Below are 26,671 nucleotides of genomic sequence, written 5' to 3' on the forward strand. Positions count from 1 at the left end.
TATAAAAATACATGACAATGCAAATCCATTTATAATATATCATTAAATATAAAATGTTCCTATATAAATATTTAATATACATCTGTGCATAAAATATTGAACCTCCTTAAAAACAAAAGTTAATATAAAGTGTAACTACACGACATGATTATAGAATACATACAATGCACCTGGTATATAACATGTACATATGTAGCCATTAAAAAGAAAAACCCTAAATAATATTATTTTGTCTTAGGTTTTAAGTATTTAGCAAAGTTAGCATATCCAAACTACTGAACAAGCCAAATAAGTTCTCCAATTTGGCAAACAGTGTAGTTTTAATAGAATTGGCAAGAAACAGTAATAACTAGCACACCTGAAGTGACATTTTATACTTACTTTGCATAGTCAAAGAGCCTGCTGTCCCAGAGCTGATGAGTTCCTTTAGGACCAGAATGGAAGAAACAAGAATCTGTACCATCAAATTTGTTGAGACCATCTTCAGAGTTTTTGGATGCATGGCTGTGCACTACATCGAGCAGAACAGTGATGCCCATTGAGTGAGCAACGTCGATCATTTCTTTCAGGTCATCTGGAGTTCCGTAACGGCTACCAACATGAAAATGCATTGTGTTATGAGTGGTAAAACCTGAACTTAAGCTGGCAATACTGAACATTACTCATAAATTGCATCTAAGTGAGCAGTTCTTCACCACCTAGTTTCCAGTAGCATGCAGGTTATTTTTTCAGTCTCTTAAGTAATAGTTATTGAAACCTGACAAATAAACAATTTTTAGTTATAGAAATTACAGCATGAATGCACACAATGGTTTGCGGAAAGAGTTTCAAGGTTTTATTCTTCCTTTTTCATCTGTTAATACACCAAATCCAGTACAAAAGACAACTGATAAAAGTTAAGGCTTCTATTTAATATTGGACACTTCCTTATTTCTTAAGGGACAAGAATAATTTTCTTCACAATTACCTGAATACATTTTCACTCTAGGCCTCAAACCTAAGAACAGTCTGCTGCTGTTCCCACAGAACACGCAAAGCCATGATTTTAATGACGTTTATTATGAACAAGTAGTGTACAGTTCTGTTTTATCATAAAGAGTGACTTACACATCATGTTTGTTACTGCCAAGAATACTGCAACACAAAATCCAAGCATAAAGACTGCCGAAGGTGGATTAACTGGAATATGCTAGGATAGTTGAACTTACTTCCTTTTTGTTTGTATCCTATACGAAGTGTTTCACAGAACAGCTGATCACTATGTCAAATAGATTTCAGATTTAAGAGGAAGCTAGAGCAAATACCTCAGTCATTACTTTCTCTTTCCATTAAATATTTACTTGCAAACACACACATACAAGCATACTGATTTCGATGGATGTAAGGAGTAATGATGTGAAGTTAAAGAGCAGAGAAGATGCTGAAGTACTTAAGCTTACCTTGATGCTGCAAAGAAGCTTGTGACCTGATAACCAAAACTGGCATAGTATGCATGTTCCATAATAGCCATCAGCTGGACACAGTTATATCCTATAGAAATAGAATAAAACAAAAGCCTGCCTTAGGGATAGTTAAAAGAGGATTCAACACCTGTAACACATCCATTCAAGTCTTCTCTCATTTTAGCTGCTTCCAACTCTAATGATTAACAACTTGGTCTCTTTCAAGAAGAAATTCTACCTAGTAGTTTATACCTACATGATCTTCCAATACAAATGGAACAGTCGATTTGTCAAATGATCTACATATAGCTAGGTGTACCGAATCTCTCAGATTTAGAAAGCAGTAAGTGATACTCATATATAATCTTAATATAACCTCAGAATTTTAACTATGCCCATCTGTATGTCCTGAACCTCTATTTTACTTTTGACGCTTGCAGTGAGGAGATGTGGGGGTAGTCACCAGCTACATATGCTATATCTTATGCCGTATGGAATCTTCTGTCACCACTTCAGAAACACCTTTTTTTCCAACTTTAATGATTATATTCCTCCTCTACAAAAGACTTTCAGAAAACACAAAACAAAAAAGTCATGTGTTTTTGTTCTGATTTTACCAAAGAACCAAGTTACTACAGGAGGGTCAGGGACACGCTGCCTCATGTATCACCTAGGAGTTCAGTGCAGTATTAAGAGAGCAAAATCTAAAGCGAAACCAGCATGCTAACGGTGAAGGCACAGTAATTGTCACACACGTTAACTAAAGCTATCTTTAATATCAGTGGGTAAGTGCCCCAGAGAGCTAGCAAGCAAGGACTATCAGCGAAAGATAGCCTTCAGGTTTAATCTACAGCCTGTTGAAACTCCATCACCACCACTCCTCTTTTTCAGTTTAACCAAAATCTTCATTCTTTAGTTTAGATAAGATCCTGGTTTCTTTTTTATTGTTATTGGGTTTGGTATTAAATTTCATCGCTACAAGAGTTATTCTTAGAAGACAGTTGGCAGGAGTTCAGCAATTCGTCAGATTCACTGCTGTTTTATAATTCAGGCTCATTGCACTTATTGTTATTTACAGCGTTTTTATAAATAAACAGCAGCATAGCATCAAATTAATCTCATTTGATTTGCTTGCTATTTATTTTGCTATTTGTCATGCACATATTTCTACCAACTATTAATATCTTTAAATACTGATGTCTTTAAGCTTGAACTAACAAGTAAGACATTCCAAAACAGAATCTTAAAAATACATAAAACACCCCAACCTAGTGTTTACTTAATGTAAGTAAGAATTAACATTATCTATCATCTTTATACACCCTCCCTAAATTTTAGATTGCTTTAATTTTTGTGGCATATCAGCCTTTCATATCCTTTCTCCTTCCCAGAGAAAAATCTGCCAGTAAAGCAGAAAGCTTTCATACTTCCATCAGACCTATTAACCTCCTGGAACCACTGAAATTCTTGGGCAATAAGGGAAGTCACAGATACGTAACATGGAATCCAGATCTACTTTTTGTTAAGGGCCTCCAGACGTGCAAAGTACCTCCCACCTGCAAGCTCAACTTTATTGAAAGGGAAAACCACATTTTGTGAAACACTGACTCAACATGTAAATCTACAAGGAAAAGGTATGACTTCTTCAGGCGCTCTGATAAATAAGTAAGTAATTCTACACAAAAGCACAACTACCATTCACAGAGGTCTCGGCTATGGATGTTACCATTATTTTACAGTTGAGTGTATCAAAACATTTCATCAGAGGGCAGTAAAAAGCAGCAAGTTCCAATATTGTCCATTATAGAAAGAGTGCAAAAACACCACTGGAAAAAACATAATCTTCAACTATAAATTGAGGTAAACAGCTTTCCTGTGCTTCCTGACATAATTATCCCAGCTGTTTCACACATCCCCTCCAATATACTGGAAGTTCTTTTACAAAAGAGGGTCTGTCACATTTAAAGTTTCCATGCTCTGATGCTTCATAGCAGCTGTTCAGGGATAAGAAATTCAGCATGCTTATTCCAGCAAATAGAAACGACAGTCCTTTCCATCCAAATAGTTCTTTGTCTTCCCTTAGAATCAAGACTTACACTACTAGAACTGATTAAGAACACAGGATTTTCTGAAGACTATCTCACAAAAGTGGGTCCTCTTTCAAGCTGAAAGCAAACCATGCCGAAAGCAAACTGCCCTGCGCTATTTACCAAGCCTTTTGCAATCACAGTTTACTTAAAAACCTGTGGAATGGATATATCACTTGCTTTTAGTTTTTGCTGCCCTAAAAATCTATTTGTATAGTACATGTAACCTGAAAATGCAAAAAACCTATAGACATTTGACAAATACATTTTCCGATAAAAATAAAAAGCACATGAAAAGTTAATCTTAGCAATTTGTCCGTTATTACTTACCGAGATCCTTTATTCTAGGTAGCACATTGTATGTGAAATTTTTATAAGAAGCTACTTTCCCTTCTGGGGAAGCAATCCCCACATGAGATTCATAGATTCTTAGGCTTTTTAATCTCTTAGGGGAAGGATGCTTATGCTATAAGGCAAAAAAAAACACAAAACAACCACCAGTTGTTGTTAGGAACAGCTTGGAAGTGTTGTCACAATCATAATTTGCACAAGATGAAAAACAGTTTTAGGTTTGTTTTCTTTTTCCTCTAAGAGCACAAACATTACAGAAATAATTAAGCATTCTCAACTGTTAAAGTAACTGTCTAATTCAAATTAGCATTCTTCATGAAGAAGAAACTGGACAACCATGACTCAACACTTTTTTCTACCCTTTTTAAATTACACTGAAGTGTACAAACTTAGAGCATCCATTGTACTAAGAAGTTCTTCTGAATAACTATGAAGCTTTTTTGAAAAGAAAAGTCACCAAAAGGAAGACAGGTTATTTTTTAAGCATACCTGCCTTCTCCAAATAAAATTTATAAATATTTCAGCCCTAAAGAACACAGTTCCACAGCACAAAAGCATCTATGTTCCAATTACTTGGGATAAAAAAAAAACCAAACCAAACCATATCCAAAGTCTGTAGGCAAGTACACAATATTTCTAGATGGGTGAAAATATTTAAAGAATACAAAGGCCATTGAAGTTCATCACAAAACCCCCTCCTTACACCTGAAGGAGAGCTTACACTTGTTTTTGAAAAGTTAGAACAAAATCAGTAAAAACACACACATACATGAACAGAAACTAAAAGGATAATGTGAAGAACAAGAAGTTCTGGTAGAGGTTTGTTCCCTGTAGTTTACTTCAACTGGGCACCTCTCCTGTTCATACAGAGACTTACTTTTTTCCTCCTGACTTATCTCAGTAAGGCATTTTTGAAAATGTCCTTGCCTCCTTTTTACTCTACACCATTACAGATCACTGCATTTTGCATTAGCTCCCCATTTCTCCTGTTATAGAGGATCTAGGTGTCATAGAGCATCATAGATACAGGGTGGGCCATTAAACAACATGCTTAAATAAGAAAGTTACAGCACTTACGATTTTTAAGAGATGTGAGTTACCCTTCGTCAAGCAGATGCTGTAACCTCCCATTTTGAGTTAAATTTTAGCACCTACCTCAAATTGTGAAGTGCCTCTAATACAGAGCACTGCATACCATGTTTTAGTGAAAACACCAAAAAAGTAGGCAGTCTGAATTTTCTGAATGTTCTCCTAGGTTATTTTTCATATATCATGTGAAAAGTTCCAGCTTTATAGCAGTCCATGAGAATTAAAACGGTTTTAAAATCAATAAATGGATTTTCCCGATAAGAAGAAACTAGGATTTGACTGGAACATGAGCGCCTTACTTTTAAAAGCTTTTTCTGACTTCATACAGCATTGGCTTATTATTGCAGTGCTAAACTTTGTATTTGCAACTGACTCAAGCCCAGTTCTAGTAGTTCCCTGCTCTCCTCCGGACCAGGAAGGGCCACCTAGTCTTGGAATACTTATTGAGCTTGCCTAGCATATGGAAAGCTAAGTTTATAATACCACTTCAATGGGTAACTATTTTTCTTATATACTCTATGGGAGACTGAAAGAGTAGCTCAAAAACATCCTTCACTAAAGTAACTTCTTTCTGTCAGAGGCATGAATAAAAACTATTCCCCTATCAGGTAGCTATTTTAATTAGTTTGCCACCTTCTTTTTACGGAACAGTTCTTCTTTATTCCAGGCAGGGATACGAAAATGACACGATACACTGTTTTATACACCTTTTGAAAATAACACTTAAGCCTTACTATATAAGACTGTGGTGGATTCCAATGTACCCAATCATAATTCACTTTGTCTTCATCACGGATTACGTATCTTGCCCAAGGTGAAATACGGTAGAGGAGTTCGCCATTCTGAGCACGAATCACCACCTATAGAATAACCCAAACATATGCAGGCAGTCACATATAATTCATATAAAACCTCCTTTTTAAACCATAGCGGAGAATGAAAAAGTACATCACAGAGAAATTTGATTTAAAGAACACACAAATACACAATGCAAGTCAAGTCAAGAAAGAATGATGCTGTTCACAGAGATTATTTGCAAAGGGATAGCAAACCAGGCATATCAGACACAGGAATGATGTTCATGAGCATGAGATTAAAAGTGAGGATATATATATAAGCTTTACATAAATAATGGGAGAAAGAGCCTTCCCAAATGGATTACTCTCGGGTTCCCTAATTTACGCAGTCATTGCTATTTCCCTGCCAAGTTCTTATAAATTTTAATCGACGTATAGTGCCATATAGACAGTATAATGCCATCAAGATAAGAACTGTGATTTGTTTACTTGGCAAAGAATATCTTAATTCCCTCTTCTTTTCTGAGTCCTGACCAGTATTGTATCAACCAGAACTGCAGACCAACACGAAAAGCGCAGGACACTTTTCAGGTCAAGAAGAGGGAAGAGAGTAAAATTTAAAATGCTGGGTTTCTTCTGCTGCCTTTCTGTTTCTCTGGATGCCTTCATTGTTCTAATGACAAAACACTGTTAGCTGTTCTACTTCCTATATTTGGTTTCCTCTGTTTCATAGTGAGAGATTAACCAAGACCATCCTTTCAATTCCTTCAAAAAGCTCATAAAACTTCACTTCACCAGAAAGAGTGAGCAAACGCAACAAACCTAGGAGCTCTTTTGGAGTATTGTAATTTTACATAAGAGCAAAATTGAAACAATTTCTAGATTAATGTTGTATGGTGACCTTGAAGAAGACATTGTATTTGAGTGGTTGGTGATCCTGACCAACCATTTCTGCTCTATTGAGTAATTAACGCAATCTGTAACTTGGGAAAGGGCTGAGAATCAAGGGGTGGAAAAGGTGGTGTTGCTGACTGTGAGAACACTGCACATTTAGAAGCTAGTGACAACAGGTCCATGCTGCACTGCACACATCCCTTGGGTGCAGGACAACCTCAACCAGAACAGAGGGACCTGGCAGCAGCTCTCCCTTGGTATCGGCAGCTACACCACCCACATGACCTTGCCTTTGCCTTAAACTCCAGCAAGAAATTCTCATGTGAACATGTTGTGTTCACATGAGCACACCAGGGGAAAATCTACTAGGGGCACTGCCTGATGCCACGCTAATGCAGGTTGCCCAGCATTTGAAGGTGAATTACTCACTATATGTATTCCTCCTATTATAATTGATGCAGTAATTGTATGAAGCCAATAGTCTTCAGGCCTTTCTTGTTGAAATGCAGGACAAATCCTGATCCATGTCACTTAACTCCCCCTGCTGCATCTCTGCACCACACTGGTTCTGCTCAGTATTTTGACTGCCACTAACATAAATCACAGAAGGTTAGCAAATTTAAACACAAGAAATGTACAAGCAAGTCAAGCCCTGAAATTCTTCAATCTGCTTTTGTTAAGAAATTTATGGTTGTTTTTCAAGCTTGATTGTTGGAGGAAGAGAAATATATACATATATGAATAGCTTCACATGAAAAGGGGGGGTTTTCTTCCCCCCTCCTTTTTTATTAACAAGGTGACTTTTCTTTGCTCACAGTTCCTAACAAGTATTCTAGAAAGAGACAATTATCAACAAATTGCCTTTTCATCTTTGGCAAGTGTTTTTCATTATTTTGATTCATTATCTGTATCCTTAACCCAACCACACAATACAAGATAAAAATATGCAGCAGGTTAATGAAAGTTGATAAAGCAAGGAAGTATGATTGCTGTGTCCCTCCGTACCTACTATTGTAACTCTAACAGCTCAAAACTAGTTATAATATAAGAAGGAATAAGAATATATAAAACAAATACAGACCACCTAATTAGTAAAAGCTGAGAAAATTATTTGAAACGCTGTATGACTGCATGGAAAATGTGTTCTATTAACTGTGCTAACAAAGCTGGCCAAAAGGGTATTTCTGCAAATCACATGAACATTATGAAGATCCTCCTGGCTGACAACATTTACAATTTGCAAGTTACTCTTAAAATAATAAATATTATCTTCTCTTTTTGATATCACACTTCTGATAATGCTATTGCTTGTTCTATTAATTTGCCCCAATTTACCCATCACAGAAATAAGGTAATTACTGTGTATCATAGCCATACCTAGCTACTCATGTCAGCATTCCTTTTTTTCCTAACATTCTAGCGTAATTTATACTGCACAAGCTTATGAGTGTATATACATTTTTAAGAAATACAAGGTAGTTAATCTTAATCCAGAACATTATTCAATTAGATGTAGTACTGGTTTAATCCAAAGATGACAGTGGAGGGGAGGAAAGGAAAAGCGTATTTATTATGAAATCCTAAAAGCTGTCATGTATGCTCTTTAATCCATTAAGAAATGAAAAACATTTAAGAAAGACAGATTAAAAACACACTGAAATTAGCAACCAGTTATTTTGGTTTTTTAAACCGCAGTTCTACAGTTCTGCTGCACATTAACCAACCATATCTCTGTATCCTATCCTTCTGATATCACACAAGAACTTGTTGTTCCATAGTCACTCAACTCACATTGACCCTATTTTCCTTTGTTTCTCAGGCATCCTTGCACTTGATTTACCAGTTTTGTTTAAGTACTAGTTTTGCTTTGAATAAAAGCCCCTACAAGGTCAGGTTTATTGGCTATACTTCTCAGGAACTGAGAGAATTTTACAGAAACTTGTAGAAGTTACCACCAACTTTCACAGCCAGAATTCTAATAGCTACAACTAAAACTTCTAAGAAGCAGAGGCATAGATGTATTTGTCATGTATTATGATATTAACAGTGTAGAGCCATAAAGAGGTGATGCTAATCTACCACTTTCTGCAAGTGTTGGGTTTACACACTTAGGCTTAACAGATGTAAGTCTGCTCTTTTTTAAAATTCACCGGTTTTGGTTTCCAATATTTATTGTGAAATTCAACTTCCATTTTTATCATGCCAGAATACATGAAGCCTCCCATGTTCTAAAGAAAATTTATCCAACAACAGAAGTCATGCAACTTAACCCTGCAAATGTCAGAAAACCTCTAAAAAAAATAATGGGGGAAGCACTTATTTTAAACAAGTATGCAGAAAATCTATTTATTGCCTTCTTCACAGTATAGGGCTTCACAAGGAATATTTTCCAAATACATCCAGCCACGGTTGTATCTGGATGAACCTCACCACAATAGTAGAAACCTCAATTCTTCCTCATATGTTGCTGTCATCTTTCAACATCATGAACTGTGCACAGGGAAAGCTTAGTCAAGAACACAATTAACCCAGTAAAGCTATCATTATGACACTAAAGCTGGTGAAGTTGGAACCTGTTCTTCTCCGGTTTACACGAGCATAATTAACACAGTTCCCTTAAGACCTCTATTAAGTGATCCCTCACAATTTCAATTCGCATTTCTTATGCTTGCTAAAACCTTTTCCTAATTTTATGTGAATTCCATTTACTGAAATCTTTCCTTATTATCAAGCTCTATACTCAATCAACTTATTTCTCTCTCCTGATATTGTAGAAAGGTAAGTTTCAAGCAGGAAGACTTCAGATAGTATTTTCTAAAGTTTCTTGAAACAGAACTCCCACGCCATCATGCTTAGCTGAGGTATGAGCAAGAAAAGAAGAAAACCTGCTAAAACTTGAATGGCACCCCCAAAAAATAGCAATTCAGCGCACAGCTGACAAAAATAACTAATGGAAGCAGTCCAAGAGCTTTCATTCTTATCTTCGCTTTGACATTTCCTGAAGTAATTGCAAATAAATGAAAGCTGTAATAAAAGCAGTAATAATATAAAGCACAAACCTAAAACTGAAACAAAAAGGTAAACAACTCTTGCTCCATTAACCCCAAACTGTTACTTGTGGTCCATTCTCTGAAGTGTTCAGATATAAAAAGTAGCTGCAATGTGTACTGTGCACCTGCTGCTAGAGGTTATATATGCATAAAGAATACTCAGTATAGTCATTACAGAACCCTTCTGACAAAGTATCTATGAGTCTATCTAGCAGATACTGTACTTTTGTGCCAAATTTGACTTTTTCTCCACTCATTTCAAATTCTTAAAAGTTACGATGCACAGACTAAGACCACTTAGATCATTAACATTTTATAGCAGAGTTAACATTTTTCTACTTAATCTTCTCTAAAGAACGTATATAAAATCATGATGTTTATTAAATAGGCTTCTTCAAATGGGCCTTGGGATTTACCTACTTAGTTTTTAAAAGGTAAGTCCCCATTCTTTCCTTAACATATACAAGGCACGTGATACCATTTGATATAAGCATTACAGCCCCCATTAAATAAAGCTTTAAAAACATGTCCTGTTAGAGCATGAAATGCATTTGTCAAGTGGACCAAACAAACTGGCAGAAGTTTAGCCTCTAGCCACAGCTAACTGGTTTGTTCTACACTTAATTAAGCTTTAAAGAAAATCCTATGTGAAAACAGTCACAATCTGACTCTATTATCAGGGGAGTTTTTTCGACTTTTGCTGGCTTCTAAGAATGTAGAGAATACATAATATTGGCTTTTAAGAACATAGAGAATATGGTTGCTAGAAAAAAATCATAGTTAAACTTAGTCGTAACATGTAGTAAACGACTGGGCATAGTATGTAGAAATTCTGCAGTAGGCATTTAATACACACAACACTTGTTTGTCAATGTTTTAATACTACAGCTATGTACCCACATTATGGCTTACCCTTGGCTTTCTTCAGCTTTGTGACCTAAGCCATCTTTAAAATGCTTACAAACAGAAGTTACACAAAACTGTCAGGGAGGAGAAGTAATCAGAAAACACCACAAGAGGGTAAGTGCAGGGAGAGAAAGAAAGTCCAAGTTTCCTAGGCAAAATAATACATCATCCTCCTCCGTTTGTGTGTTTAAACTGTTGAGAAATGGTCAAAGCTAAGTTAATAAACTATGTATCAAGAGTTATATTTATACTGCCCAAATTTAGGAGGACATAAAAACAAAGCGACACAAAAAGATGAAGAGACCTTGCAGTGAGCAGCTCTGCAGTACTTACTTGCCAGCTGAGGTTAAAACACACCACTTAGCCATTGGACATTTGGAAACTTCTAACACAAGTCATGGGAGAATTCAAAGTTAAGTCATGCAGGATTTGTTTACATTAACACTGAGGCTCTTGAGTATCCCACTGTTCTGCCTTTCCAAACCAGCATGGGTGTTCCATACCACCTAGAGCACACCTGCCAACCCCTTCTAGATGTCTCAGGGCATTTAAAGGAAAACTTGGGACTTTTATTCATGCAACTTCCAACCTACTCTGACTCAGTGAATTTTCTTGGCCTTTTATGAACAGACACCACACATTAAGTTATAGATAACAGTAAAAAGTCTGAAAGTTTTGCAGGTCTAACAACTGTAAAAGTTTAGTCATGAATACAAATTTAGATAAAGTGTAAAGCCATCTGTAAACTGGAGCTTAAGATGGTTGTGCTGTTGTTATGACAGATGAAACTGAGCAGTAACAGGCTACAAAATATCACAGTTGAAATTCATGTGTTTATGAATATCCCCTTTCTTTTTGTGTCTGCCTACCTTCATCTCCTCTTCCCATCACTTGCATTTGGCTACCTCATCATCTAGTGCAGACATACACAGATCTTTAGAACAGTGTGAAAGAAGAATTCAAATGACAGTTACGTATAAGATCAGACAGTTTCTCTGCCCACCATCCACTCCTTTAGCTTTCAGTTCCTGCATCTAAAGCAAACTTTAATTCCACACATGAGCACCGAATTCACTTCTGATGTGTTCCTGTAAGTTGTCTGCTCTGTTTCCACTGATGATGATGACACAGGGTCACAGATTAGAATTACAGAAAGAAGCCATGCTGCCTTGATAGTTCCTATTTTTTAATATTTATTTTCATTTAAAACTAGCATCTGCCAGCCTTTTTTTTTTTTTTAGGAATAAAAGATTTAAGACTGATATTTTTGCAGTTCAGGACATTTGTCATATAGTGGTTTGTCATTTATACTCAGGTTGGGGAGAGGAAACCAAGGAGGTGATAACTAGATAGCTGACGAATACAAGCAAGCCAATAAACTGCTCTGAAACACTGTATTATTATTTCATTACTTTAATAGTTTCAAAGCACTTGGAATGATTGTTGGTATATGTGGCTTTTAATACAATGATGAAATTAAATGGGCCATCAAACCCAACAATAGCTAACATAATGAGAGAGTGGACTAGCTTTAATAAAAACATGGAAATGTCAGTGACTTGTTATTTCTATAAGGGCAATAAGCTATTATTGAAATATTTTACAATTTATAGTATTTCATTAGCTTCGTATTTATTCATTTCTGAGACACGATTATCCAAATATAAAAGCCACAATAACACAGGTGGAAACACCACCTTATCTCAGTAACATGCCCCTGATTTGAAAGTAGAGGTTAACCCAAAACCTAACAGCATGTCGGGAGTAGGTCTTAACAACTCCAGGAAGTTTATGTTAGATGTTGTAATAATGAAATCAGGTTTTTTCCACTACATGAAATTTATCAGAAATTAAACATCAGTGTGTTTCCCTCCATCAGTTGCTGTAAGAGTTTATAGGGAACGCAAACAACTGCTGGTACCTTGAGATATACACTGTAGAGAAAGAAAAGTTTACATTTTTACTTTTGCAAATATAGGGTAACCCAGAGAAAGCACTACAAATGTACAAGAATACAAAAGGAGCTGAACCAATTAATCTGTCCAAAGCTTTATACTTAGGGCACATTGCTGCTGTAAGAAAACCTGATCTCAGATTTTATTTCCTAAATGCAGTTCAGTTTCAAAGACAGTTCCTGCATTCAAGTCACCAACACAACCCTGCTGTAAGATCACATTTCTTTTTTCTGAAATGGTTCATCCTTTTCTCAACCCCAAGTTGCTACAGAAACAGAACTGAAGTTTTACTATCAGCTGAAATACCTTTCCTCCTGTACACCTCAGCTGTGTACTTTTCTGCCACAAAGCGTATCTAATTCTGAGTTTAGCATCCAGGATACAACACACAGTTCCGATGATCTTTTGCCAGAGATGACCTAAATGGAGCCCAATCATAAAAGTAAATAAAATCACACCACCCCTGTCTTCCCCACTAACACAGAGGAAACCACAGGGCAACTATTACGATTCTCTTCCTACAGGTCATACTGGTTTGTGAGAGAAGCACTGGAGTCTAGAGGCAATGTTTTTAATACATGGGATTATGGCAGAACGCTTTCCAGTAAGGTACTGCAACCTGCTGCAGAACCCAGGGCCAGAATTCAGACTTCTTTGCCTGGTACAATCTGCTTTAAAGAAGATTTATATGAAAATAAAAAAGCCTGACAAAACCAGGGCTGTTCTATCCCAAATCAAGAGCTTTATTTTGGAATGGTCTCATTCAACCTGACAGAGTTTTTTAGAGACCGGACAAAACACTTCCCTCTCTAATAGCCTCAGAAATAGAAGGTAAAGAATGAAGAAGCAAACATTGCTTCTTCACTAGTGCCTTACTCCACTTGCTACTGCACAGGCCTGCCTTACAAAGCTCAGGAGAGGCAGCAAGGAGGACAAGGGATCAGAAGTTGTTCAAAATTTCAGCTTCCTCTAGCCAGAAGGAAGAGCCCTCCACCCAAATCAGTGCAGGGGGAAGCATGGAAAACACGTCATCTCTCCAGTACATACCTTCCACTGAAAAACTTTACCATGCTCTATTAGCACCGCTCCAAAACACCCAGAAGAAATCAAGCGTATCTGTTAAGGTGCTTACAGTCACTGCTCTTATTTCCTAACAAGTTAATTGAGTATAAACCTTGAAAAGAAGTTTCTGAAAGAATGGACAGTGTGTTGCTTCTGCCAGGCTGTTCTCCTTCCTAAATTGCAAACCGGTTAACTGGAAAGAAAAAGCAATAGAACACTCTAGTCACATTATGCCAAGCCTCCCTTTCTCCAACTTTTTTTTCCCCAACAGATTAAGATTACTGACAAAATTAAGTCAGCCGAGACAAAGCTGTATAGTTTGGTTGGTTTTTTCTTACGAGCAAATTTCTGGCAAAAAAAAAAAATATATAAAAAAAAAAATCTATTACAGGGACAAGCATTTAAATCATATATTGAAAAAATACTCCTGAGTTATTGGACACATAGTAATACTTCTCATGTGGTTTGTATGTTTAACAAAGGGAGGAATCTGTGTGCTTCAAAAGCCATTGGGAGAGTGGTCTATTTACTGTGCAGATTATTTATCTGCAAATATACCACAACATCAGCTTTTAGACTCTAAACTTATTAGGGATATTTAATATTTGTTCAGAATTCCACCTTCTTTCCCCTTCCCTTCTCCTCTAGGGAAAAAAAAAATCTAGGAAAAGAAAATAAACTAGGAAGAAACAATTATCAAGATATAAAAGCAGCAAAAGGCATGAAGTCATGCCTTCATCTTCCAAAAGGGGGAGACATTGCTCCATTTGTGAATTACGCATTTTCAATTGGAGTGAAGAATTTAAGAATGTGCTTAGTTAGTTTATCAGATTAAAAAGGAAACCTGCTCTTTTTTCCATTGCCATGCTTCTCGTTGAAAACTAGCAAATTAGAAAATACAAATAAAAATACAGAAAATACTATATTATCCATTATATCTATTTGAATATGAAAAAAAACCAAACCAGAAAACAGAGATAGTAGCCTAGTATTATAAAAATACCTATGTAGATAGAGATAAAAATACAATAGTAAAATCAAACTGTTAAAATCCAGGAAACCATAGGAGGGTTGTTAAAAATGAAAGCAATATCACATAGAAACATTCTTAGCAGGTTTCAACAGGCACAAGGGTTAAGATAACATTTCACTTAACCATCATTATCTACCCTAAAAGTACATTAATTTCTAAAGGAAGTAACAATGGGCTTTATAACTGTTACCTGCACAAAGGTGGCATTATTGAGGGATAACCAGTTTATTTTTACCAAAGGGAACCACCATATGTATCTATGCTGCAGGACAGCATTCAAATTTCTCTGTCAGTCTAGAAGCTAAATTTTGATCAAAGTTTTAAAAATCAAATTAGTAAGTCAAAGGAAAACTGGAATCTCTAAAACACAGAGTTCAATACTTTTTCCCCTCATTGTGACTGAACCAGAATCAAGTTAGTAACAACAGTGATGTAGCTCAAAGACTATAAAAACCTGTAAGCATAATAGAAAAGTATTCATATATGTATTACGTAACTGAGAGGCTTAGGCTTTGAAAAGCAACCATAATAATCAAGCACATTACACACAATAAGTGTAACTTATTAGAGTTGTTTCAAGCCATGTCAAGTAGAAAAGAACCTGCTGAAGTATGTAATAGGGGCACCCAAGCATTAAGTATTACTTATCCTCAACTATAAAGTGTTTGTATAAAAGACAACAGCTGCATAGAGCACCTTGCAGTTGGCTGACTGTGGAATAGCGTGCTTGCTTTTTGATGTCCCCATTCATGGCTGTTACAAACTGACAGTGAAAAGTCTTTTGGGGATGAGGCTGGTTATGCTCAACACCCTCCACTTCCTCTAACATACTCCCTTATAATGTCTTCTTATAATGGGGGTAGCCCACAGCCCCCTCTGCTGTCCTCTCCCTGCTCAACAACTAAAGAGTCCCTAACATACTAGACCACACTCTCTCTGGTGTACAATAAAAGAAGTGAAGAGAATCATCACGTGTTCCTTCTGTCCTGAGGTCATCCACCACGGATAAGCTCACTTGACCCTCTCCACACCTTCTTAGGCGCACTAACTTAACTGCTTTGTGACGTTCTAAAGTAGCACATCTTGAATGCTTTATAATAATGACTCGGGGAATTCCTTCTCAGACAGTTCTGCTGTTGGCCGTGTTGCCAGTACAGATACCATCTGACAAGACTTGGATATCTAAGGTGTGGAATAAATCCAAAGCTTATCTTTCACTTTCTCCTTGACCTATAATCTTCTCTGAACATTATAGACCAATACAGCTGAAAATTAGCAAGTACATACCACTAAGTCACACTGAAGAGTGACAGAAGCTTTACCTAGTAAGTAGCCCTATCTTCAAAACACAACAATTCCCCTAAAAAAGACAGCCATGTATATATACTTAATATGGACTCTGAAGACTTCAAATTCCTTTTCAAGACCCCTTCTTTAAAACCTCTCTCCCTTTTCCTCCAACCCCCCCACCCATTTTGCTTTAACACACACCGACTATTAATTGAAACAAGTAGTCTGTACAGATAAGTTAAAAGGAAAGTATCTTTAAATAGCAAAACCTCCTACCAAAGAATCGTGCAATCTTGCAGTCACAAGAGAACTAAGCCTGCCAAAATAACTGAACGGGAATATTTTGAAGTGCTGAGCTCAGCCTGCAAAAAAGTCTCCAAAGAGCAACAGTCCACTGCATTACAATGCTTCATCGCTGCTACAACCTCTCCTATGAATCCACAAGTAGCTGCACATTGTTTAACAAATCCAAACAGGCAAAGTCAAGAGACCATTTACCTCCCAATAAAATAACAATTCTTCCTACTACCAACCTAATCTGTAACCCAGATTAGTCTACATAACTTGCTGAAGGGTCATGGCTTACAATCAAGCAATGAAACACGAAGGGTATTGCCACAGATTTAACTAGTGCTTTAACTTCCTATCCAGCACCACTGTTACCTAGAAATGTATATGCCAGATGACTTAAATCCTGTTCCCTAAAGTTCAAAATGCCAGGAATTCCACATCTGCTCTTCTTGCACATAGGTTACATACCACAATGGTGCAGAACACTTGTTTCATTCACTGTTCAACTTAGCAGACCTGCTGATTTTTATTTTTTGTCCAGCCTATGCACCATTTAAGACATGAAATTTAAGTGACATGGAACTTAACAGACTATGAGCAAGGAAATTGCCCACCTCCCAGCTAAGGTGAAGACAAGAAATATTAGAAGTGATTATATTTGTTAATGTAAGAAACCAGTGAACACTTCCTCAGGAAGGTTCCCACTGAAATCAAGTTTTGTTCCTCTGCTACTGGTACCTGGGGCTCCCTTTATAAAAGCTGTCTAACTGCATGCGACTTACTTCACATTGAGAACAATCAGTCACTGCAATTATGTCCCAGTGAAGTGGTGGATTCCCCAACACTGGACACTTAAAATTCAGTGGACAGGGTACTGGGCCATCTTGGCTAGCCTCTGGCTTTTGCCAAGAAAGGCTGGACCAGATGATCCTTGAGGTCCCTTCCAACTTGGTATTCTATGATTCTATTTACATCTCATGCCACAGAAACACTTCTATACCTCTGATCCTAACTGCCAGCCTGTTATCCTATTAAAGTTTCCCAGGTTTTCACATTCTCATTAAAAAACACCTTCTCATTTTGAATGCAGACTGCTTGAAACACATGAGTCCTGAACTCAAAGCCGGTCTGATACTATGCTGCTGGACTTCCTGATCAGTAGGGTCAGCTGCGACACCATCTACTTCATCAGTGACAGTAATTACACCTGATGAATTTTACTAACAGTGGTTCACTGACACTGATTAACCCACCTGCTCACCATATCCGATTCTTTTTCAGGGTTTGCAACTTAACAACAGAGCATGCAGATCTACTACGAAGCATAGGATAGAGTAGTAAAAACTCTAAGGATTAAGTGTGAATAATATTCTTCGCAACTAACTTCCCTCTCCCATGGATACAAAAATGTATTTTTAGGTATTTCTAACCATGATTACTCTGCATTTTCTGTATTGTTCCCTGGTACTCCTATCAAGAATATTAAACAAGTCCCCAGTGCAGATACTAAGTTCTCAATTTTGCCACACTGTCTCCACCCCTAAATTTCACTGATGCTATTTCAAAATTAGCATCAGTTTTGAATGCTGATTTCAAAAATCAGCATTTTTTTTTTCAAATGAAAATCACTGTATTTTCTGTTATTTTCTCACGTGAAAACTCAATTTGCAGGAATTTTTAAGCAGTTGTAAAACTCATTTCTAAATAAACAGTAAAAGAACAAATTGGTACACTGATTAAACTCCTGCATGCATACGACAGCACATGACAAGACTTGCTAAAGAAGCCTACCCATGTTAATTTTTCCTAAAAGCTTGATCTATACTGTGGAAAGGTAATTAAGAATACTCTGACAATAAAGAGAGACTTCAGTAATTTTCAACCAAGAAAGAAGGACACCCACCCCCCAACTGCTATCACTGTTAGAATGACAAGCATGCTAACATTTAAAGAAGCCATCTTTATAACTACACCCATTACAATAAAGAAACAGACGTAAAGCGACTTAATTCATTACAAGCACAAAGTTCGGTTTGGGGTTTTTTTTCTTTTTAAGTGTTTGTTTTTTAATCTGTACTCAGTTTATGTCATCTGCCAGAAGTTTAGGAAGAAAAAAGAAAAAAATCAAACACCACACAACCTTAACAGCAACTGTATTTGCTCACTTAACTCACTCTAAGTTCCCAACTGGTCCATGGGAGAAAAATAAAATACCCTTTTCTAGCAGGTAACATTTTGTAGATGGATCTCATAATCCACAAGGGAATCATAAGCATCCATTCCTTCACACAGAAATGTATCAGAAGATCTATAGTAGGTTTTTTAATTACTCACTTTCTTCAATGTTTGTATTTACTTGTGAGATGACTGCCTGAAGAGCTGCAGTAGACAGTCCACTACTGTTGAAAACAGGCAAATGTTTGACCTCTGCTCCTCATCTATTTTCCTACAAAAATATTTTGTGATCTGATCTAAATTAGTGTCACCAGCTACACTCCATTCATTTCCCATTCTGGCTTAGAAATTACTTATTTAAAAGGAATGCCCTTGTCACCATTTCAGAACTTGGCATTCGCTTGCATAGAACTGAAGATGAAAACAGTGGAGACAGAAGCTAAAGATAAGGGCCTTCTGAAGGAGACATTCTCCCCCCAGCAGATTAATCAAATCACTGCATAAATATCTAAACTTTACTATTTCCACTTACATATTTAAGAATAATACTGGTAAAAGCAGCTTTAAAACCTGTTATTCCTCTATGATTCCTTATTAAAGCAAGAAGGGGACTACCTTCACTACTGAAAAGAAATAGTTTTTGTTGCCTCGTCCAGTGCTCACAGACAACAGTCTCTGTGTATGTAAACATTAGCTCTGCAATCTGCATAGTAATTTCCATCTACAGTCAACTCAATATTCTCAGCTTCTACTGAACTAAGAACTGCAAAACTATGTTCTACCACACAAATCCTTGTGTTCCCAAAAATACGCACATCTGTGAACTAACAGAACCATGTAGTCAAGGAAAACTTACAGAAGAGCAGTCATTTCTGAACCCTCTAGTGGAATGAGAGAGGATAGAAAGATCAGCCATAGCATGAGGGTAATGCACATGCCCATCACGTGGAATACTGCAACTTCATCCCAGCTTTTGTGACAAATAAACCATTTCAGATCTACCTTAAACTGGAGACTTCCCACCATGTTAGTTATACCATCTAAATACATTGAAACTAAACATTGCAATGTGTTAAATTCAGTTGTGTAGGCACCATGGAACAAAACCAAAGTGTCATGAAAGCTTATTAGCAGTTACAGAAGGGCTTGGGAGCAGTTCCATATGGATGAAATCATCAATTATGATTGTACCTGTGAATCAAGTTTCTAAATCTTTGAACTTTTTTGTTTGTTTTTAAAGACAAGAATGTACACAAATAAGTAAATAAATAAGCAGATCTCTTGCAGGCAGACAGAACAGTCCAGCTTCATAAGTCTGTCTGGCAGTGACAACTACATACATCCTTGTTTAAAACTGACCATGTAAAAGCACATTTTAAGAAGTGGCAGGGTGAAAGAGCCTAAAATAATAAATACTAAATATAAGTCAAAGAGAGGAAACCAAACTCACATTCTGCTCTGCCAGCAGGAGACTCATGGCTTTTCAGAAGATTCAGAGCAACTACAGAACCACAGCAAATGATCTTACGAGTGCGTCAGTACCAAGAGCGATCAGTAGCCAAAACCTCTGCGTACTAAACAAATTATGCACAATGCAATCTTTGCTTTATGGAGTTCATATTTCAAAGAAAATGGTGAATCGAAAAGGTAATATCAGACCTGTACTTCAAAATTAGGATATATGACCAGTGACTATATAGGTAGAGACACAAAAAGTAATCTTAAATTATTCCAAACATGTTTAAGAATATCTGCTCTTTGCTATTATGATAATATCAGTACTCCTCATCATTCACACCACTTATCTCTACACTAAGCACAGAATATCCTACAGTAGGTGAGCTCAATTGTTTTGTAGATACAACATAAAAGGTAAATTTAGCAACAATCAAAAAATCTAACCTATTTACACCTCAAAATCATGGAAAATATTACGTAACCACCCTGCAGTCTCATACATTACTGCATAATCACCGTCTTTCAGTTGCAGACAACTGTTTTCTTTCCTGGTCTGTAATACAGCTTTCTCATCCTTGAACGATTATTCCTAAATTTCACCCGTATTTATTACTGGGATGATTTCATAGGCCGTAACAAAAAGCACAGAGATAAGCACACACATCGAGTAAGCAATTCCAGAGCATTATGCTTATCTTTGTTTCAGCAAATTTCTTGTTTACCTAAGCTGATTTCCAGCAGAAAAATGAGGATTTTTATAGTGTGTTAGTTTAGTTGATGGGAGCCCTGAAAATACATTACTACTCTTACACAAATCATAGAATACTTTGGGTTCGAAGCGACCTTAAATATCATCCATATTTCAGTTACTTCTGCCTGCTCTTAAGCGTCACGAAGAGTTAGTTGTTAATGGTTTCACTCACTGAGGTTAATTTGCACAAGTAGATAAACCGATTCTGCTTCTTAGAACAAATAAAAGATGATCAAATTATTCAAAAGGAAAATGACAACAGAGTAAGAAGGGTTACAAAAATTTGACAGAATAAGTCTAAAACCAACACCTTTAGCCTTGATCCATGGGGCACAGGAGGACAACCATCTTGGCCAGGTGGAATGAGTAACTCCCACTTCCCATATTCCATCTTCTTATACGGATGAGAAAATGGATTCCAGCCATCTACAATACAAGAAAAAACACTAGGTGTACTTATCTTAAAATATGTCCAATTACAATTCAAAGCTATTAACACTGTCACATCTTTTTCAGAATAGATTTCAGTCATGACAGGCACAAATACTTTAACGGTATCTGATACCACCATACACACTCAGAAGAGTTTCAATAAAATGAGTAAGATTTTCACTAGGAAACCATTCTCCAATTTTAATTTCACAATGATTAAATTATTTCTACTTCACCTTTGTGAAGCAACCTGCTGTAGTGGAAGGTGTCCCTGCCCATGGCAGGGGAGTTGCAACTAGACGAGCCTTTAAGATCCCTTCCAATCCAAACTTTTCTATGATACTATATTTATTTCATTTCAGGGAATGTAAACTGCAAACAGCTAAACTGTCTGAAACAAATTCAGGGAAAAATGGGAAAACAGAAGAAAGATGAAAAAAGTAATGGACATCCTGAGTTGCAAGAAGACTACTTTAAGGAACTTGTTGGGGTTTATGATAGTCAAGCCCTCCTTATGTGAATTACTACCAGCTCTTTCAATCTTCTTCCTGTGAAGAAGCCGCCTTCAACTGAAGGCTGACTTCAAAGAGGAAGTGGCTCAGGCTTCTTTTGGTTTTACTGCTTGGTTTTCAGATTTTTGGCAAAATATAGCCAAAACTCCTCAGAAGAAGGAAAAAAACCAAACCAACAAGAAAACACAGTAACGAAAACCACAAACCCAACCAAAACAGAAAAAAAAAAATCTCCCCAACCAGCCAAAAACTGAATAACAGACTATTCATAAGTGAAAATTTAAAGATTAAAAAAAAAAATAAATCTCAAGTTTGAGAATAGGGACTTCCAAAACTCTGCCAACAGCTACAAACAGGAAAAGGCTGAGAAGATTACCATCAGCAGAAGTTCAAGTAATCAGCCTGAATAGGTTTTTGGGAACAAAGACACCATCACAGGGCAAAGGAGGGGAGAAGTACTCCTTGCATATTGACCAAATCATTTACATGTTCCAGTGTAAATGTAGCAACTACTTTTTCAAAAATGAAACACCTCCATAAGCAGGTTGAATTCTCAAATGCAAGAAACTCATCTCTTGGAGCAATTGTATTTCTACATTCCACATACTTCTGATCAACTGAAAGCTGCTCAGAAAATACAGTCCAGCAAGAATTAACATAGCTTCCTTGAGGAACAGATACCAGACAAACAGCAGTTCACACAGGAGGAAAGGCATCAAAATCCCACTACCCCACAAGACACCTTTGTATCATTTGGTTGGTACGTAAATGGAGAGATTCCCTAGGGACACTAACCATTCTGCGTAGTGGCCAATTATGTCTTCCTCCTTCTACACTGCCTGATGGCCAACAGCTCAACAGCAAGGTCATTAAAATAATCTGCTTAAAAAGTGGCTAACCAGCTCAAACACTGACATCAAAATAAATGTCATTACTTCTCATATTACTTCTCCCTGGACATTAACAGCAGCTTACATTTCAGCCTACTGCCTTCACTAGTCTGCAGTCACAGAAGTATAGTACTGTTTGACTTTACTCATGAAATCTGCATATTTCTCTGTACAAAGCTTTGAAGAAAGTAGCAAGAAGTTCAGTATCACATCCCACTAGTATCTAGACCCCATTTTAGTATAAGTTTGAGTCAAGTCTGGGGGAGGGAGAGTTCCTACTATGAAAAGTTTCCAGCCAGCTGTCAGATACCAAGATTATGAGGGCTGGTGGCATAAATCCCCTTTTCTTCACTGTGAAGAAAGCCTGTCAGAGCTTAAATAATAAATAAACCTCCTCCCAAAAATCAACCAGCCTACCATCCTTCCACCCTCAGATGAAGCCCTTCCCTCTAGTGCAAGAAACAGGAAGCAGAAACCAAACAGACATTCCAGAGCGATCAACATTTTAGATCTACTGTTAGCCAGGAAGGAGGGAAAGGAAGGCAGAGAAAAGAAAACTAGAGGGAATTAAAGGACAGAAACTGCAAATATGACAGTGTATTATATCAAATACTGACTTGAAAATTAGCATGCACATACTTACTCGTTCAAGTGTCTTAAAGCCAGTAATGTTTGGGGTTTGTTGGGGGGTTTTGTGTTTGTGTGTGTGTGTGTTTGGGGGTTTTCTTGGTTTAATTATCATATCGTTTACAGATAACCTACTGAGTCTCTGCATAGCCAAATACGATTTGGAGTATTCTAATTCCCAAACAAATTCTGTGAGTTACACTCCAGCAACTTATTTTGAAACAGTTGATTTTAAATTAGCCGTAAGTTGCCAGTAGACACCAATTTCCTCAGCAAGACAGCATGCAAATAAAATATTCAGTGTGTTATCACTGAGAGATTTTAAGGTAGCTACAGTGTTAATACTGCCTCTAGTAGCAGAAATTCAGCTGACTAATTGCCTCATACGCTTGATTTACTGAGGCGCTAAAAGTACTAATTGACAAATCTTAATGATTTTGGATGTTCGTTTAATACTTCTCAGATAGAGTAAAGCATCGTACCAGAATACCAACAGATACAATACCTTCTTCTCTTCAATTATGGAGTTTTAAATAAGATACAAAGAACTCTGAAAGTATTTGGATTTTCTTGAATTTATGTTTTTCATTCTCCAATACAAATACAGATTTGTACCAGATTCTACCTTTTTTCCAGAATGCAGTGATACTAAGAATTATTCTATAAATAGGAGCTATGCCATTCATTAGAAGTGTCTCAGAATGAGGTACAAAAATACTGGGAAATTGAATCTCCATATAAGAGAACTAAAATACAAAGCATGAATTGACTATTTTTACGTTACATACCATCATATTTCAGTTTAAAACCTAAAGAGCTGCTGTCACTAAAGTTCCATGTTTGATTCTTTGTTTAAAATTTCCAACTTCCCCTCACATGGTTCAATTACAGTTCTCCTTATGAAAAGTTTTATGGAAGAAATTCCTATCGAAAGAAATCCTGATATTCAATTTAAATACAATACAATCATAAATTTAGCTTCAGACTTTAACCTGCTTGAATACTTAAAGAAAGGTTAAAGGGATTCAGTTTTAATTAAACATATATGTAGCAACCTGAATATAAATCTTAGGAGTTTGCAACCGAATTTCTCGTCAGAGTATTACTAAAGCTCATCTGAATTGAATGACAATCTTCCATTCCTCTAGGCTTTCCACGTATTCTATCTTCCCCTTTAGGAATGAATACTTTGCTATGACTGATTAATATGATACAGGACAAACAGGTTTTCCGCATTAGAGAGAACTACTTTTTAGGTTTTTTTAACTTCTTACTGCCACATTTCATTAGCATCCAGATACAACCACTCTTACGTATTAGTCCTAAATTTCTACTTCGTACGATGTATTACATGAAATATTTGAAAGGAAAGAGTTTAGAAAATTATTCCAGTTTTTAGCTACTGTATTCTGGCTATATATATTTTACTCAGCACTTGTCAGGCCACACTTGAAACAATGTCTTCAGTTTTGGCCCCCACTCTCCCAAGAAAAGATGAGGACAGGCTGGAGTGGGTCAGGAGAAGGGCCATAAAGGAAGGACTGGGAAGCCTGCCATGTAAGGAAGGGGTTAGAGGACTGGGGTTGTTCAGCCTTGAGAAAAGAAGTCTTAAGGGAGACCTTATCACCATGTTCCAATATTTAAAGGGTGGCTACAAAGAAGACCAAGACTCCCTTTTTACAAGGAGCCATATGGAAATGACAAGGGGTAATGGGTACAAATTAATCCTGTGGAGATTCCAACTGGACACAAGAGGAAAATTTTTCACAGCAAGAACAATCAGCCCTTAGAAAAATCTCCCCAATGAAGCGGTGGTTTCCCCAACGTCGGACATTTATAATCTAGACCCTTTCATCCAGCCAAATCTTGCTTTGCCATGAAAGGTTCGACCAGATGATCCTTGAGGTCTATTCCAACCTGGGACTGGAAGGTGTTCTATGATTCTATGATACATGTACTTCGTCCACTAACCTGCTAAGTCAATTTGCAAGTTATTTTTAAAATACTAGACATTAATTTAAACTTTGTTTTTTAAATGGCCATCTATTAAAATGCATATTTAAATAAACGCATTCTAATTACTCAACACTGTTGAAGACTTACATTCATCACATAAACCCCCTGAGCAATGGGTGGGGTTGAAGCAAGTAGGTGAGGGGTAAGGACGAGAGTTTTCTGTGTAGTTTACACATATAAAGTTGAATTATTAAAATATTCTCATCTAGCTGTTTTGTGGTCAGTATTGACAGCTGAAATCACTTTTATTAGCAGTAGGTGAACTGCACTCATGATTCATTATTCAGCTGGGAATCAGAGGACATATCTGATTCCCATATTAAAATTCAAGTGCTACAATAACCTATCTTATCCATGTCTAGTCCAATAAAAAGACAGGGAGTATTTCAAGAAAAGCTACCCTATCATTCACTAGGTTATCTGTATCAAACAGGATCACGGCTGAAAACAGTACTGCACTAACTTTTATGTTAAGTCTTTTGCATCAAACCCAAGATTATTTAAAAAATAGTAGTCTGTAAACTCAAATTATCACAGTGAATAGTGGACACAGATCCTCCCACTGAGTTCTTAAAGAGAAAATAGAGTTTCCTGACAATTAAAATAGATTTTATGCATTTTATGAAGCATAATGTGAATATTTAAACATTTTCTTTTGCTTATTCCATTTATAAGTGTATTGATCTTGGGACTATGGAAAAACAGTACTAAAACAGGTTGCTATAAAGCATTGGAAATAACATTCATGAGTCTGAAAAACACTGCTAAGGTAGTCCATTTGTTTCTTTATTACTGTGCATGTATTAGAGATGCTTAACTACAATGCTTTAGAAAGCACGACCAGATACTACAACTAATGGCATATGTAAAGAGTCTTATCATTTTAAAGTTACACATGCATATCCTTAAATACAGAGTTTGTTCTTCTATAGTTTCCTCAAACAGGGGTGAGGAAGAAGGAAAACTCAACACCTAACTACTTCTGCTTAATCAAAAGGTTAACTGCCTCAAATCAGCAATTCATAGTTTTTGTTATATAAAATACACACACTGAACATGCACCAGACCAGTATTTCTGCAAAAGAAAAGTTGGATAAATAACACTGCACAGTTCTGAAATGAACCAAATAATTTCACAGAGGAAGTTTCAGTTCAGTAAGAACCAGCAATGAAATTCCTAGCACCGTGATGGACTAATACCTAATCCTAAAGAAGGGATAGAGAGTTCAAAGGGAAAAACAGAATTAGACCCGCCATGACCCCAAACAAAAAGAGAGTGAAATTAGTACTGCAGGACGTAAGAACAATGCATGTCATCTCCATTTAAGAATTTGCAGAACACTATTTCAGTGAGGTCAACCTTCCAGAAGAAGGGCCAAATTTATATTTTTGTCTTCAATGAATCATCTTCTTGGTTCTCAGAGTAAACAGTGAAATTCCTCCACGTAATCCTACCACCTTCCTGTTTTGCCAACATCCTTCCTCTCCTCCCCTCAAAACAGAGCACCAGGTACTCTTTCATAAATATTTTAGTTTGATTATAGGTTACCATTTTTCAGCAGG

The 26,671-nt window shown here is 36.7% G+C and overlaps 1 protein-coding gene across 1 annotated transcript in view; it reads right to left on the minus strand.

Annotated features, from left to right (window-relative positions):
- Window positions 1-381: 381 nt before the first annotated feature.
- LOC104410738 (1,4-alpha-glucan-branching enzyme-like) overlaps window positions 382-26,671 on the minus strand; it is a gene marked incomplete at both ends in the record, with an annotated part of 26,947 nt that continues 657 nt past the window's right edge. The window contains 5 exons of the mRNA XM_010020989.1: window positions 382-591; window positions 1,440-1,530; window positions 3,860-3,995; window positions 5,704-5,829; window positions 20,942-21,057. Of these exons, the coding sequence (XP_010019291.1) occupies window positions 382-591; window positions 1,440-1,530; window positions 3,860-3,995; window positions 5,704-5,829; window positions 20,942-21,057 (679 nt within the window). The remainder of the gene's footprint in view (window positions 592-1,439; window positions 1,531-3,859; window positions 3,996-5,703; window positions 5,830-20,941; window positions 21,058-26,671) is intronic.

This window comes from Nestor notabilis, unplaced genomic scaffold (genome assembly GCF_000696875.1).
Source record: "Nestor notabilis isolate BGI_N333 unplaced genomic scaffold, ASM69687v1 scaffold16198, whole genome shotgun sequence".
NCBI lineage: Eukaryota > Metazoa > Chordata > Aves > Psittaciformes > Psittacidae > Nestor > Nestor notabilis.